The sequence below is a fragment of the Amblyomma mixtum genome, chromosome 6 (genome assembly GCF_055824585.1).
Source record: "Amblyomma mixtum isolate Tamu chromosome 6, ASM5582458v1, whole genome shotgun sequence".
Classification (NCBI taxonomy): domain Eukaryota; kingdom Metazoa; phylum Arthropoda; class Arachnida; order Ixodida; family Ixodidae; genus Amblyomma; species Amblyomma mixtum.
The window spans coordinates 146,719,157-146,736,455 of record NC_143017.1 but is presented as its reverse complement, the minus strand read 5'-3'; the positions used below and the strand labels follow the sequence as shown (position 1 = coordinate 146,736,455).

Genomic DNA, 17,299 nt, shown 5'->3' with positions numbered 1-17,299 from the left:
TCCTCGTATGTAAACAATTGAGATTGGTGTGTTCTACGAGCAGAACAAGCAGCAAAAAGGCACGAGCTATTTTTGAGACTGCGATGAGTCCTCGTGGTGCTGACACAAAGACACGCGCCGGTTCGTGCACGAGCTTACGTCCTGTGCGTGGAAAGGAACAGCCAGATAACATCCGGCAGCTCACGGCGCCTCTCGATCGTTGGGTGCCCGGGCTGCTGTAATGCGCATCCGTTTTCTCGTCGCCTCGCAACGGACAAGCCGAGCCCCATTTCGTCTACGCATGCCGACGCCTCTGGTTGCAACCGCCGCTGCGACTGTTTTTCGACTCCAGTTCCGCGTCTGGCATACGCTCCTACGGCAGATGACTTCTGGTTTTGCTACATGCGCGCGCGCACCTCGTTTTGAACACTGAATACGGTGAGTTGAGAGGTGAAGCAGTTTCTTTCTTCATTTGTCTTTTTATTTCTTTCTTCCTTCGTTTCTTTGTCTTTTCTTCTTTCTTCCTACCTTCCTTTTCCTTTCTTTCTCGCCTTTTCCTTTTTTTTTTTATCGTTCATCCTTTCATTGCAGCACTTCCGTCGCTCTTCGTTTCTATTCTCCTTGAAAGCATATGCGTCCCGAAAGTTTGTGCCGTACGCATTGCCGTACTTCCATTCTAGTAGCTCTTCCTTTCATCTCTTGTGTTTGTGCGCACGCATATCAGGAGTCCACTGGGGATAATTTCGCGGAATCTCAAGCGCCCGCTTCCGTAGCCGCCGTTGTGTCAACAGGGCGCCTGCCCAGGAGGGAAATCAGCGGAACAAAGGTCAGCGAGCCGTGAGTTCCGTGTGTACGTGTCGCCGACACTACACCCACGCTGCTCGACGGCGCTGCCACCGTCGCATTAGCTGTCGCAGTCTTGGCCGTTCTTGGCGTGGGGAGTGTTGCCGTGGCGCACGTGAACGTGGCCACTGTTCGCCGCAGCCCCAAAGGCGCTCGTCATACGTCGCAGTTTCCGGGCTCTCCTGTCGGCTCAAGCAATCGAGGAAGTGGATCGCTGTATTGTGGAGTGTGGCAGTAGCTTTGTGAGTAAGTGCACGTTTTTCTGAAGTGAGACATCTCAGTGTGCTGGTGCTGGTTGTAACGAATGCCTAAGTGGTGGCACAAGGTAGGCATGAAAGTGTTTGTGATCGATCTCCACGGAAACGATTCTTGTCGGCAGGGGCAGATTTATGGGTCACCCTTGAAGGGAGTGGGGAAGATCAACTTTCGGAAATTTCAGGGGTTGTGTATTCCACGCCAAAATTTCAATACTGTATCTTGAGTGCGAAAAAACTACTCGCGTCCAAATGAACTAGGGCGTACGTGAGTTTAGAAAAACTTCAAGAACAGTTTTCAAAGTGGTTCGCTGTTTCAGCATAGGTGAAACCAGGAAAGCGTAGGCTTTCTCTTTCAAAATAAACGGAGGAGGGTAGTGTTTTATAACAACCTTTTCTGAAAATCCTAACCATTTCAAAGCAACCTTGGTTTTCTTGTTGTCCACAATTTCGGTGGTTATCAGAAGCTTGTTCGTAGAGAACCTTCAAGAGCAGTGCTTGCAAAACGGATGCTGTTTTACTTAAGACTTGTTAACCGCGTCCTTCTTTCTTCTGTTCGCGTAAGTGAAAATTCTTGCATATAAAAGTGATGGTGACAGTTGCATTATTTCCGAGAAAATTTTCTGCTTTTCTCCTCATTATCTATTTCAAAGCTAGGCGACAATGCATTCGAATAAAATTAAAGGGGTGTACAACTGTAAATCAGCATTTACGTACCAGGAATAAAATGCAATACCCAATTCTTCAACTGTCATATCATTTCTTTCTCCTTTGTCTCCGCACCCTCGTAAATTGTATGTTGTGCACAGTTACCAGAATGGGTCACTGTGTGAATCGTTCATTCCTGTCCTCGGATGATTACAGCAGAAAAGCAATAAAAAGTTGTATTGCGAGAAATTTCATGTCACTGGCTACAGGAAATTACTGACTGCCGATACCACTTTAGAATCACTCTAGCGGGCAATATTTAAGGTTTGTAGTTTGGGTTTTAAGGTTTAGCTTTCCGAATCGACTCAGGCTATGAGGTATGTACGTCGCAGCGGAGGGCTCCGGTTAATTCCGACCACTTAGAGTTCCTTAACGCGCAATGATGTCGCACAGTACATGGGCCTCTTGCATTTCGCCTCCATTTTTGAAGTGCGACCGCCGCGGCCGGGATCGAACCCGCGTCTTCCGAGTCAGCATCCTAGCACCATAGCCATTGAGACGCCGCGGCGGCTAATGTTTAGGATACGCGTATGCTTTGTTAAGCGAAAACACCGTTAGGCACAAACACAGTGAACAGACAGTTCGTAAATCATGTGCTGCTACTGCACGTTTCACTTTGCATGCAACGATTCCTGTGAATTTCATTTATATTTCTTTTTTTTTGTAATTTAGATTGATAGCTATGGCTATTAAGGTGTCGTTTCACCCCTTCATAGGAAAAGGGTGAGATGCCCGAGAACTTTTCTCTCTTCTTCTTTTAAACCGTCCCCTTTAGCAAGCCAAACGTTGCATAACGTCTCAACGCTTTAGTGCTGGTGAGCGGAAGTATGGCGCAACTTCTGGGAATGTTTACGCGAAGCAAAGCATTTCGCGAGGGGGGCGAGGACCTGCTCTATCCCCCCCCCCCCCCCCCCCCCAAATATATCTTCAATGTTGCTTTAACCTTGTATGAACTCCCGATTAGACTTACCTATTAAGATTACCCCCGTGCCGGTGCTCCACAATAAAACCTTATCGTTCCGTGCACCTATTCATGAAGACTGGGGCGCTATGCTGGAAGGCCCGAGTTTGCTGAAACTCGGAATCTTCCCGAGCTCTGGCGACGCCCTCAGATGAGTGAACTAATGGTGGCAAGACAAAATCCCACCCTCGTCACGCCTCAAACTTCATTGGGTTATCTGGATATATTCCGTGCTTTATCATCACATCGGCGCCACCTCATCGGCTTCTTGGGCGGTCTACAAAGAACTGGTCACGTGAGCCAACCGCCGGTGCACTTTTCATTTGTGTGTCGCTCCACCAAGTGCACTGCGTGTGCAATTAGACAAACGAGGTTTGTTGAATTTTATAATGCACTTAATACACCTTTATAAGCATTTTATAGTGTGCAAGATTTGGATTTAAAGCGCTTTGGAGTGATTTCTGCATTATTAAATTTTGCTTTGTACCGCGAGGGAACGCTACCAACGCCCGTCATCAGCAGACCGCCAATGGCGACGAGGTACATGTGCAACGCTGTGAAGGCTACGGAAGTAGTCCGCAAAAAAAAAAAATAAAGAGAAGTGTATCACTCCGCGCTGTTCTGTGGCTGTGTGGTCTAACGCGTCGCTCCGGAGAGTCGACAGGCAATGGGAGCGCGTGGGTTCAAATCCCGCATGGTGAAACTTTTTTATCTCACATTTTTTTTTCATCGCGTTGAATTTCGCGTGACTTGAATGAGAAAACTCGTTTTGTTCAGAATCGCTTGAATATTATGCCGTGTTCTGAAATGAACTGCATGCATCTGTTCATTTCATGCATACCGCGTTAATGTGAGCTGTCCGAAATTCGTTGTCAATGAGCTCGCACCGGCTTTTGGTCAGCAGTGGCGGTTATCTTCCCGATTTTGCAGCATTGTGACTATACTTTTTAGATGCAAGTGAGAGGTTTGTGCGAAAGATGACATTCATTCGTCGGATTTAATTAATTAGCACAGTGGTGAGCGCTCTGCAGTGGCCCGATTAACAAGTGGCCATCTGCAACTTTCGATTTCGCCGTTGCCGAGGAGCCCACGTTCTTTTTGTGGGCCTCGCTTAAGGTACCTGGCATGTTATGAATTGTTCTGTGGAACCGGTTAGCGGCTGATCCAGTCTTCGTCAAAAGAGTCTGGGACCGACTTTGGCACTGTGCTGTAGAGTAGCCCAAAGGACTTGGCGAGAACAATTATTTTTTACTGATTGCAATGTTCAATGCATAATGTGCCTTTCTCATGAAAGAGTTGGCCTTCACCATGTCAGGGCTGGACTTCGAAGGGGCCTTTACGCCAATGTAGGTCCCGTGAACGCATCCCACGACGTCTGTGATGCCGCCGCGCAGAAGGAAACGCTCCTCAACATACGCACGCTCGGCCGCAGTCGTGGGCAAAGCGAGCCACCGCTTCTGCACAGCCGCGTCGATAAGCCCGTCGGATACGTCCCTCACACAGCGGCTCACAGTGCTTTATTGGCGTCCAATAAAGCGGTCTGCGCCGACGCTCCCCTGGAAGCTCCCGGTCGCAAAGAACCGGAGGGTGCAGAGGACTTGCTCTTCGACCGAAAGCGAATGAAGCCCGGTACGCACTCTCCGCAGGCGTGGGTCGTCGCCTAACTATTTACACAACCATCGTACCGATTTTTTGGAGAGGCGAAAATGTCGCTGGAATTCGTCGTCGGCCAAGGCAGCAAACGGGTCCAGCCGGCCGTACTGACATTTGCCGTCAGAGGAAGCGATGACCCAGGCTGCTGCTGCTGCCGCCATGACAGTCCCGAGATGAATTCGGGGCACTTCACCGTTCACGAGTTAAGCTCCGAGTTCACCTGTCAATCAAAACCATGGGTCACGCCCCCGGCGTGCCGTATATAAATTATAGGCGTACGCGCTATGGGTGGGCTACTCCCAACATCCCTGCCGGCTACAGGTATGCTGCGCGCCTGTGCTGATTGCTGACAGACATCGACGATGTTGACCATCGAAATATAACAGGCAAAACGGACGTCATCGCTGATAAATCTAAGCACCTCTGCGAAGGACACGCAACGTGGCGAAAGCCGCCGATTTCTTCGCTCGCATACCAAGATTGCACAACACTATAGCCTGTTGCAACCACGTAAGCCACAGCACAACGCTGAAGGCGCGTCACACCTGCTTACAAGGCATCAAACACGGAGGACGACGACGAACCGGTGCTTGGAGTACGTCTTACTCCAACAACATCGCATCACAGGTGTTTGGCTTGGCCGTCCTTTCATCGGTGATAAAGCTCAGCATCAATGTGTCAAAATGTGTCAAACACATCTGGGATCGACAAACGATCGCTGCTCCAGACCCAGTGCAATAAAGTGTTTGTAATTTCCAGCACGCAAGCACTGCGTACTTCACAACCGTAACACCTTTCTTTGTTATAAGTCCGATTCCATTATTACAAACAGGATTCCTCACCTGCCCGAATGATATTAATGCGATGTCCCTGCGGTATACAACGGCGATCGACGTTAGGGACGAAACCAGTCCGCAAAACCTTGAAGTGCGCGACGTTAACAAATACTACGCAGATACGTACGCCACCCCCTTCCCAGCTTTTAGTCAGCGTCTGATGACATAGGATGAGTTGTGTCGCTGGGTAGCACGCTCTTCGCATCCGCAGTGCACTAAAGAGGCGTCACACACAACAGGCATACGTAATGAATCACTGAATACAGCCTAACAGCAATTTTTTTTTTCGCACACCGCATCACAGCCGCTCGCACGGCCAATTTCTACCGCTGAGATTCGCCAAGAGCGTACTAAAAGCAATGGTTGGCCATAGCGGGGTGCGGCAGCGGCCGTAGCAGCGGAGAGCTCCACCTGAGGTCACTGCAGAGAGCAGCAGTGACGCGGGGGTGTAGTGAAATTTAGTTTTTTGCTTTTGTTTATTATGCAAGCCAGAAGATGCATGTCTGTTATATTTTGATATACGACACAATAAAATATATTATTGCAATGGCCGAAAAATAAGACAGATTCAGCGTGTAGTAGTTGCCCAGTCTTTCCAGTCGAAGGCAGCGCTACCGGCGGCGTGTCAGCGCAAGAGCTCTCTCGTTTTCGACACGGTGGGCTGCCGCTCTAGTTCGTATGCAAGCCACGCTGCAAGCAATGGCCTCACTATCGCCTCTAGCGGCAGAAAGTGTCAAATCTTTGTTAATTTCCTAAAGCTATGCTTTTCAACCACGCCTCATTGGATTCAGATTTTAAAATACATTTGGAAATGAACAAAATATTCATAATATTATCTGTTGCCTTTTAACGTATTCGAGAGAAGAGAAAGGGTTGATACAAGAGTGCACCTAGTGCGCACTGTTCGTCTTCGGAAATGGAGAGACAGATAGAGCCTGAAAGAGAAGACACGCCTTTGACGCGCCCGAAAAGGTGTGTGAAACAGCTAGCGGCGAGTGTGCAGATAGATAGCAGAGAAGTCACGATTTCGCGATTGCTGATATGGCGCTGATAACTTCAGGTAGCGCTGCGGCCTCGTATTGCGCAGTGTATTGTGTTTGAAGTGTGAAACAGGCGCGCAGGGTGCGCTTGTATCGCCTTTACGTGGCTTTATCTCTACATTTTATTGTCCGCTGCCTGCGCACGTTCCGCGCTATCTTCGTTCACTGACTGCCATCATCGCAAACTCGGATGAAACTCGGGCAAGCGCCAAACTCGGGCCTTCCGGCATAGCGCCCCTGATGACGAAGTTGCGCTGGTCGCTAAGGCCAGCTTGAAAGCAAGTGCCTATTTGCACATGCGCTCGTTTCGCGTAATAAAAGATCTTCCGGAATGGCCAGGGTAACGTTAGGGGCAACCGGTCATCCTTTGCGTAGCAGGCAGGAATTTTTCAGCGGACATAATACGATGTGCAAGAGGCATGAACCTGCTCAACTGTCTGTTGCCATTTCTTAAAATGCATGAAGACCTTAGTAAAACAGGACCAAAATATATTTTTCCTCTTTATTCCAATTCATCGGCTAACGCTCGTGATGGCATCGCAAGATGTAACAAATGCGTCTGCAGACACGATGTTCAGGCCAATTGTTGCTGTTTCTGCTACGGCGCGAGTTCCTGATAATACCTTCGAATGTCAGTGAGAATGGAGATTATCTCACAGTGGTCGCTGGCAAAGTTCCATTCCCTGGATTGAATGCCGTTGTGGTAGTAGCAATAGTAATAGGAATTTCGGCCACCTGTGGATCTTTAACCTACACTGACATCGCACAGCACACGGGCGCCTTTTGCGTTTCGCCTCCATAGACGCAGCGCAAGAGGCGCCCGTGTGCTATGCGATGTCAGTGCACGGTAAAGATACCCAGGGTGTCGAGATTATTCCGGTGCTCCTTGACTACGGCACCTCTTTCTCTCTTTCTTCTCTCACTGCCTCCTTTATCCCTTCCCTTACGGCGCGGTTCAGGTGTCCACCGAGATACGTGAGACAGATACTGCGAAATTTTCTTCCCTCAAGATCCCATTTGCAATTTTCAACTCACTTAACTGGAGGGTGGTAACCATGCTAACCACCGGTTACGGTGAAAAGAGGCTCAGGAGGCTTGCACTGACGTCAGTGATGACGTCAATAGAACGCACCACGGCAGCGCCCCACGCTGGGTGGCCCGAACCCAGTGACTTCATGTGTGACATCGCAATTCTCCTCCCTTATGACTCCTACTGCGACTCCTCGTCTTTCAGAATCAGTCATTGGTCCAGCACTGCGAATACATCTCCTGCCATTTCTCAGATCACTAGGATTATTTCATTGTTATCAATATAAGTGCTACTTGGCGAGCAACTATGTCCGAAAAATAAAAAAGAGTGGTCTATAACTGTGCTATAAGCATCAAATTAAACGCGGACAAGTGATCAAATGCCAACACAAAAGCCAGAACGTATACTAGCTATGGAGAAGAAATACACGCGAGGTTGATTAACACTACTAAAATGCGGTGTTCGCTCTTTCGAAGTGAAATTAACCGGCGCTAGTATTGAGCTATTCCCGGCTAAGGTCTTCTCATTTTTCAGTTCGTGTTTTATTGCCTTGTCCGCGTTCCACTTGTTGCTAGCGGTATATATATGACGATTATCACAGAATGATAACGGTCGTGTGAGTTTTTCTAGGGCACCGTATGCCCTTTGACAGCTTCATTGACGCAGATTTTCTTTTGGTTGCAAGTGCTTGATTACAGCTGGGTTAATATGACGACAAAGGGCGGTGACGACAGCGTAAGCTCTGAAAAAAAAATCTGGAGATGCTCAACAAACCTTAAGTGCGGAGAGCGATATCATTAGAGTTCGCATTTATCCCAGCTTCTGTTGCAACTTTTGTGTGTGTCTCCGCCAGTTTCGTTGCAATTCTCAGTCGACAAACCGCCCAATTCGGACCGCTATCAACAGTAGCAGGTGTCCGCTATGCTGTTACGGTGCCGACATTTGCATATATCACATTTTTTTCTGATGTTTGATTTCGATTTCGACTGAGCAACGCAAAAGCCACGTTTCTCGCACCCCGGAAGGCAGGTTGCGATGACGTTACAACGTTGCCTTACCTCTCTCGACCAATCATGAATATAATTGCCACCTACCATGGTGGGCAGGTTGTGATGACGTCACAACGTCACGTGGCCTCTTTCGACCATGCAGTCAGCGAATTTCGTGACTCCGGAGGGCTTATTATATCCCTGATGTGAACGCTAATGATGTCGTAAAGGATTTTACATCTTCACGAACACTTTAGCATTAGGTGATCAGACTGGTTTCTGTGTTCAGCCTTGCCCAGCTAGAAGGCTCGTCAGTGGAAGGCTGTAAACATAGCTTGCCTTGTCATTTGCTTTTCTGTAACCCTCATCAGCAAGAAAGCAAGTAATTATCATCATCGCTGTCGTCGTCATTGCCATAATAATCATTATCATCATCATCAACCAAAAGTCCACTATATAACACAGTGGCCACAGTAAGCAGAAACTTAACAATGGTAGCTAAAACTTCAGTTTTATGCCAGGGCCGTGATTCACGACCTCTTCTACCTTCCCTTTGTGTTTTGCAGGAGCTTCAGAGCAAAATAAAATGCGACAGTATAGCTCCACGAGGAAATGGATGAACGCTCCTGAAGCCGTCACTGTCGGGAACTGTTGCTGCACATTTCTGTGGACAGACTATGAATCGCCGGGTTAGTGCTACAACAAAGTCGCGAAAGCGGAATTCACTAAAACAACAGCCTGCTTAATATAACAGGAATAGCCATCAGTTTCTTGTTGCTTCGTAAGAACATGCTAACGCGTCATATTTTTTCAGCCAAATGCAAAAAGAATATACTGGGACGCTAGCTAGTTGTCATAGCCGATGTCTCGAACCCCTTCCTTCCCTCAAAATGGAGACGCAGACTTAGAAATATAAATGAACTTGTTGCGAAGTGTCAACTACGCTAAATATCATTTTTATTCGTGATTCCAGTGCTTAGAGGAGAGAAATGAGAACAGTCTTCACTGAAATGACTTTTAGCTGACATTTGCAACATAGTGCTTGCGGTTATTTTTCTTGACATGACAACTAGAGATGCTCGCACATTAACGTATAACCTGGTGCTCGTCGTTGTTTTATAAAAATACATAAGTACAAAAAGGCCGTTTATCAATTAATGCACGCCAGTGAAGGGCGACGCACAAACAAAATGGTAATCGCAAATTAAATCTTGTAGGATGAACAGACTTGTGCTTTCCTGACTTTTACGAGTGTGTCTTGTGCATGGTCAGATTATAATGCGTGTTCTTTTTTTTTCACTCCAGCATAAAATGCAGGTGGAGATACTGATCGGTGTACTATGGCTCTACGTGGCCACGGCACAGAAAAAATCACCGTGCAACGGAACGGACGACCAAGACGTGGGAACTGTATCTCTTGAAGGTTGTTTAGTGACCCCTAGAAGCAACGAAGACGCTGATGTCGAGTGCTCCGTGGTAGCTAAGCCAGAACCAGACCTCCGGCCTCGAAGAGGCATCTTGAAGGCGGTTGCGACGTCCCTGTCTAACTTCTTTCCACCGGGGCTTTCTAAGGACATTTCAGGAGCATGTCTGTCTCTTCGCAGTGTTGCTTTTGAATGTTGTTCCGAGGTACTCCTGAATGAAACGTCATCACCCTTTGTACATGATATAACAAGTTTCCACCAAATTGTGCAGTTTAATGAATCTTTCCCAGCGCAGATAGTTGACTGCACAAGCCATCACAATGGTACCAGCTGCAGCTTCAACGTATTTATTGCATTCAAAGGGAAAGAGGACTTCGGTGACAAACGTGACGTTACACATGAAGAATCTCAAAGTATTTGTAACGCTGCCTTTGGGACCTCTGGAAGAAATATCTCGGAAGCTGCTGGAGGTGGAATTGTGACATCTCCCAGAGGTACTGACAGCCTGTTTCAAATGCTGCAGGATGAAGACGCACTGGGAAATGCTACGCACGTAGTTGTCCATGGCTGCTCTATCGACACGCTAACGAAGGATGATTTGTCATTGGCGCCAAACCTCCAAGACCTTGAATTTCGTGACACGCCGTTAAAGAGTGTGGCGAGGGATGCGTTTAGGTCTATGCGCGGTGTGCAAAATGTCTCGTTTCTGGGGTCGAAACTGCGCGCCATCCCTCACGCTGTATTCTCTATCGACACTCTCCAAAGCCTTAAAGTTAAAAACACAGTCCTTCAATCCAACGAATCTTTCTCGCTCACCATTTCTCCAGCCCCTTTACGAAACAATTCTATCACGAATCTCAACCTTAAAGGTACACCTTTATACTTCCTTAAAGATCGCGCCTTCTGTAACTTCCCTTTACTCGAAAACCTAAACTTGCAACGCTGTTCTTTAAGAGCCATGTACGGTTCCCCTTTCATCTGTCTTACACGTCTAAGGAGGCTCAAACTCAAGAACAATGAATTGGCAACTATTACAAATGAGACCTTCCAGGGTCTGGTAAGCTTGACGTCACTGAAGCTGACGAAGAATAAAATCGTATTCCACGATGCCACACCTGTATTCGCTCCGCTTGTGAGCCTAGACGTTCTGCATTTGGGCGAAAACATGATTGATGTCCTCTTCCCCGAGTTGTTCCTCAGTATCCCTGTATCCAAGCTCACGTTAGCTATAAACTATATCTCTGAATGGCCTGCGCCCATCTTCTCGAGGATGGCTAATCTCGATAACCTTCGTCTGGACGGCAACAAACTCCGCGCCTTGGACGAATCCATGTACAATGACGTCGCAAACTTGACGAACGTTCGCATCTGTTACAACCCTTGGGACTGCACCGACTGCAACATCAAGTACGTGGCCCTGTTCCTGCTCGAAACCGCCAAGAACCACTGCTGCGTGGACTGCGTCGTCTGCAGCGAAAAGGGGTCGCTGTCCAACGTGCTCGTCATGGACGCAGCTCCGGGCACCGCGCAGGCGTGCCTACCGCCGGACTACTACGTCATAGTAGGGGTGCCCTCCATTATGCTCCTTCTCGTAGGATCGGTGGCGGGGTACGCCGTATATACCAACAGGTGGTACATCCGCTACTTCTTCCTCTTCCTTCGCGTCAAGGTCAGGGCTTACCGACGACTGCGCTCAGGAGACCGCTTCCTATGGGACGCCTTCGTCTCCTACCACAGCTCGGACGCCGAGTGGGTTCACGAGCACATCGTGCCCACGCTGGAATCCACGGTCGGTCGGTTCCGGCTGTGCGTCTCGGAGCGGGACTTTATACCGGGCCTGCCGATCGCGGAGAACGTGTGCCGAGGCATCGCCCAAAGCCGCAAGTCCTTGTTCGTGCTGAGCAGACAGTTTACGGAGAGTCGGTGGTGCATGTTCGAGTTGACGCTGGCGCAGCACCGGCTCTTCGAGTCGGACCGCGAGAACCAGATGGTGTTCATTCGCAGGGAGCAGATGGACGAATCCAGCTTGTGCCCCCTGCTGGCTTACTTATTCCGGACTAAGACGTACATCCAAGCGCCGTCCGGAGACGCCGACGAAAGTGTGCGCGACTACTTTTGGCTGCAGGTGCGCGCGGCGTTGGAATTGTGAGTGTCAGTGTGGTGAGTGCAAGCTGCGCCGAACATGGAACGCAACACATACTACTGGTTCGTCAATGCATGAGGCTGGGCTAGTTCGTTTTGCATCGCAAGAATTTAGTAGACGAGACGGGACGAGGAAAAGAGAGATAACAAGAGCGCTTTAGCGCTCTTGATGTCCTTTCCGTCTCGTCCTGTCTTGTGCGCTAAATTCTTGTGTACTACTGGTCTCACATAGGACACGACGTCCTTGGCCCCTGTTGCTTCTGGCGCCTCCACAGCCGCGTTATCTTGCGGTGATTGCGTTAATCGTGCGTGGCATCGTTGAGAAAACCACGAAGAACATTGGAGTTGAACCAAGGAAAAGAAATAAATACATCAAGCTGCCAACTTGCCTAAAGAGGTCAGTATGGCTCCCATTTCCGCATGGTTACTATATCAAGTGAGGCTAGCTTAGCAGTGCTATTGGAGGAATTAGCCGGTATTAAATGGAATATCATAGGGCTTAGTGAGGTTAGGAGGACAGATGAGGCGTATACAGTACTAAAGGGCGGGCATGTACTGTGCTATCGTGGATTAGTAGATAGGCGAGAACTAGGTGTGGGATTCCTCATTAATCAGGATATAGCTGGCAACATCGAGGAGTTTTACAGTATTAACGAGAGAGTGGCAGCTATCGTAATTAGGCTTAATAAGAGGTACAAGCTGAAGGTGGTGCAGGCCTACGCGCCTACATCAAGCCATGATGACCAGATAGTTGAAAGCTTCTATGAGGATGTGGAATCGGCAATGACCAAAGTAAAATCACAGTACACTGTACTGATGGGCGACTTTAATGCAAAGATAGGTAAAAAGCAGGCTGGAGACAAGGCGGTAGGTGACTATGGCATAGGTTCTAGGAACAGTAGGGGAGAGTTATTAGTAGAGTTCGCAGATAGAAATAATTTACGGATTATGAATACCTTCTTCCGCAAACGAGCAAACAGGAAGTGGACTTGGAAGAGCCCCAATGGTGAGACTAAAAATGAAATAGACTTCATATTGTGCGCACACCCTGGCATCGTACAGGATGTGGAGGTCCTCGGTAAGGTCCGTTGTAGCGACCACAGAATGGTAAGGTCTCGTGTTAGCTTAGATTTGAAGAGGGAACGGAGGAAACTGGTGAAGCGAAAGGCTATTAACGAGTTAGCATTAAGAGGGAAGGTAGAGGAATTCAGAATGTCGCTGCAAAACAGATTTTCCGCTTTAACTGATGAAGACGACCGCAGTGTTGAAACAATGAATGATAATCTTACAGCTATCGTTACAGAGTGCGCCGCAGAAGTAGGTGGTAGGATGGTTCGACAGGATACCAGCAAGCTATCTCAGGAGACCAAAGATCTGATTAAGAAACGCCAAAGCATGAGGACGTCTAACTCCACAGACAGGATAGAACTAGCAGAGCTATCGAAGTTAATAAATAAGCGCAAGGTAGCCGACATAAGAAAGTTTAACATGGAGAAAATTGAGCATGCTCTAAGGAACGGCGGTAGCCTAAAATCAGTGAGGAGAAAACTGGGCATAGGTAAAAACCAGATGTATGCGCTAAAAGACAAACAGGGCAATGTCATCAGCAATATGGATAAGATAGTTGAATTAGCCGAAGAGTTCTACACAAATCTATACAGTAGCGAATGTAATCATCAAGTTACTGAGGGAGGCAGTCAAGCACAGCAATGGGACATCCTGCCAGTAACGAAGGAGGAAGTAAAGAAAGCCTTAGGAGCAATGCAAAGAGGGAAAGCAGCTGGTGAGGATCAGGTAACAGCAGATTTGTTGAAGGACGGAGGAGAGATTGTGCTACAAAAACTAGCCACCCTCTATACGCAATGCCTTGTGACCTCGAGAGTACCAGAAGCTTGGAAGAACGCTAACATTATCTTAATTCATAAGAAAGGAGATGTGAAGGACTTGAAGAATTACAGACCAATCAGCTTATTGTCCGTTGCCTACAAGGTATTTACTAAGGTAATCGCTAATAGAGTCAGGACAACCTTGGACTTTAGTCAACCAAATGATCAGGCAGGCTTTCGTAAAGGATACTCAACAATAGACCACATTCACACTATCAATCAGGTGATAGAGAAATGCGCAGAATATAATCAACCCTTATATATAGCCTTCATTGATTACGAGAAAGCATTTGACTCGGTGGAAACCTCAGCTGTCATGCAGGCATTGCGGAATCAGGGTGTAGAAGAGTGTTATGTGAAAATATTGGAAGATATTTATAACGACTGCACAGCTACTATAGTTCTCCATAAAGTCAGCAATAAAATTCCAATACGTAAAGGGGTCAGGCAGGGAGACACGATCTCGCCAATGCTCTTCACTGCCTGCTTACAGGAGGTATTCCGGGGACTGGAATGGGAACAGTTGGGGATTAGAGTTAATGGAGAATACCTGAGTAATTTGCGATTCGCTGATGACATTGCCTTGCTAAGCCACTCAGGACAAGAACTGCAAAGCATGATCAATCAGTTAGACAGGCAGAGCATAACGGTGGGGCTAAGAATTAACATGCAGAAAACCAAAGTAATGTTCAACAGCCTAGCAAGGGAACAGCAGTTCGCAATTGGTAGCGAGGTGCTGGAAGTAGTAAGAGAATATGTCTACTTAGGGCAGGTAGTGACCGCAGATCCGGATCATGAGAGGGAAATAACTAGAAGAATACGAATGGGGTGGAGCGCATATGGTAGGTTCTCTCAGATCATGAATGGTAGCTTACCAATATCCCTGAAGAGAAAAGTATACAACAGCTCGATCCTACCGGTACTCACCTATGGGGCAGAAACGTGGAGGCTAACAAAGAGGGTTCAACTTAAGTTAAGAACAACGCAGCGAGCTATGGAAAGGAAAATGATAGGTGTAACGTTAAGAGATCGGAAGAGGGCGGAGTGGGTGAGGGAACAAACGCGGGTTAATGACATCTTAGTTGAAATCAAGAGGAAGAAATGGGCTTGGGCAGGGCATGTAATGCGAAGGCAAGATAACCGCTGGTCCTTAAGGGTAACGGAGTGGATTCCAAGAGAAAGCAAACGTAGCAGGGGACGGCAGAAAGTTAGGTGGGCGGATGAGATTAAGAAGTTTGCAGGGATACAGTGGCGGCAACTGACAAAGGACAGGGTTAATTGGAGAGACATGGGAGAGGCCTTTGCCCTGCAGTGGGTGTAGTCAGGCTGATGATGATGATGATGATGACTATATCGCATATCGGTAACGCTGTTCACACTCATTGAAACTACGCATCTACCGGGTGAATAACCCTGATCCGTACTTGAGGTCCCTGTCAGGTTATACGGACCATGGGTCTTGCATCTAAACCGTTTAGGGGCTACTATATTAACACCACTGGAATCCCTAACTGTGGAGGAGTGAGGGCTAAAGTTCTGCGCACCTTCTAGACATTTGGAACGCTGCCTTTGGAAGACAAGCCATACTACAAGTCCCCGAGAATAATCGGGTTGGCTGCATGTTTCTAACAAAGGTTGTACACCTTAAGGCTACATTTTAAACACGAATACTCCTATATGGGAGTAAAAAAAACAGTATGCTGTTTTTTAGCGCACTCTCTTTAATAAAAAGGACTGCGCTAGAGGACAGCTTACTCCCTACTTTCTCCTTTCTGTTTAGATTGTACGTTTCCAAAAGCCTTGGTTTGTTACCGTATGCCCCCTTTGCCAAAAGTAACCGAGCAACAGGATTTTGCTTATCAACCCTATAGTTGAGCCTTTACGGCACCCCTAAAGACAGAAAGGTGTCAGAATGTGAGGACAGGGGATCACCTAACTTTATGCAGATTCAGGGCTTAAGGGCTGTCATAAGTGTTTTGCTACGAGACTAAGAAACAAACCACAGCTGCCCGGTTACTTTTGGCAAAGACGCTACATACCGCATCAGTTTAGCCGCTCTCCTTTTGTTTTAATTTAAAAGGCCTTCGTGTTGATGATCTTTATGCGCGTAGTGGTAGTAAGTAGTAGACCTTTATTCGGCCATACTTTACAGGCCGCGCTTGTCGACCGCCTGGGCGACCAGAAGTCGCTGTTCTTCCTCCCCTTAACCGCCAAGCCAGTTGAGCCAGGTGGTGATGGATAAAGGTGGGGAGTAGGAACCCGACTGCTGAGCAGCCGGGCTATAGAAGAGGCAATGGGCCAGGTCCGCATAGATGCAGGGACAGTTGGAACAGGAAGGGTCCGTTCGAGATCGATGGAGAAAGAGGCGGGATGGAGTGAAGACTGCATTCTTTGGAATGTGCCGAAGAAGGCGAGTCTACGGCACCGTTAGTGACAAATGAGGGGGAGGGTAAAGGCGTTTGTAGAGGCGGAGCTCGAGGTAGACCTCTTTTATGGTGCGGCGAAGGGTGAGTCTCCCACCGTCCTCCGAGGGCGTGGGCCAGGGGATGAACGGTGCCCGGAAAAGTGTGTCGCGGGCGAGCTGATGGGCCAGCTCATTGCCGTAAATCCCTGAATGTCCAGGGACCCAGCGGAGGAAAACGATGGAAAGCTGCAGTGCGGAGACCGCTCGTTCGACCTCCTGTTGGAGAGAATGGGTTAGGGTGCGTTTCTGTATGTGGTGTATAGCGGCTTGTGAGTCTGAATAGACTGTGTACTCTTGGAGAGAGGGAAGGAGGTCAAATGACTGGAGGGCACGAGCAATGGCGAGGACCTCGAGGGACAATGCGTCCGGAGGGCGTAGATACGGCGCCTAGTATTCTATTGTCCTCTACGTTGACGCTGAAGACGTGTTATATGGACTGGCAATTAAAGTTTGTGGGGACTCGTCCCCTTCGGTTTTCTTCCCGGCGTTGGGTCCTCCCTAGTTCCTAGTTTGATTAACAAGGGAGGGTACCTGGTCGCCGCGATCGCGCTCAGGGGATAGCTCTCTCTCTTCGGCTCGGGAAGTGTCGCGCGCTGACGTTCCGGCGCGGTTCTCGCTGGAGGCCTAGCGGAGACATTTTCCCTCAAGTACGTACCGTCCAGCCGTGGAGCTTTTCCCCTGCCCTAGCGTGGGAGAACATTCGCTCGTAACCTTGCTGGTGAGTCGGACGGCTTTGGTTCCTTATCGTATTATGTTTCTAGCTGGCGTTATTGTTGTAGCATTAAATGCTCGTTTGTGTCAGGCAGAGCGTCGTTCCTTTTTTCCACCTTGAGAGCAAGGCCCGCCGCGGTCGGCCTGCGCTCGGTAGCGCTCGCGATCACGGGGTGCGGTCGGGGGTTTTGAACTGTGTCAGTGTCACCCAGACTTCGCGCACTTTTAGTGGGAAGCTCCCAGACACCCTTAGAGCGTGTGGGGGTAGCGGTCTCGGACTCAAAGGAGATGCCCTCGACTCAGCGTGGCAAACTCAGCGGAGACCAGCTACCAAGTGACAAGAGGTTTTTGGGCGTTCGGTGCCCAGCTTTCGCTGGTC

At 48.4% G+C, this 17,299-nt stretch overlaps 1 protein-coding gene across 4 annotated transcripts; it reads left to right on the top strand.

Moving 5' to 3' along the window:
• The first annotated feature begins 220 nt into the window (after positions 1 to 220).
• LOC149340699 (uncharacterized) lies at positions 221 to 12,235 on the top strand. Of its 4 annotated transcripts, XM_089549528.1 has the most exons (3): positions 221 to 417; positions 704 to 805; positions 9,599 to 12,235. In XM_089549528.1, the coding sequence occupies exon 3, from the start codon at positions 9,605 to 9,607 to the stop codon at positions 11,864 to 11,866; it is 2,262 nt and encodes a 753-aa protein (XP_089405654.1). In that variant the 5' UTR covers positions 221 to 417; positions 704 to 805; positions 9,599 to 9,604; the 3' UTR covers positions 11,867 to 12,235. The 4 variants fall into 4 exon arrangements, with proteins under 4 accessions (XP_089405654.1, XP_089405653.1, XP_089405655.1 ...); XM_089549527.1 differs by lacking the exon at positions 704 to 805; XM_089549529.1 differs by lacking the exons at positions 221 to 417; positions 704 to 805 and adding an exon at positions 820 to 1,068.
• The last annotated feature ends 5,064 nt before the right edge of the window (positions 12,236 to 17,299 follow it).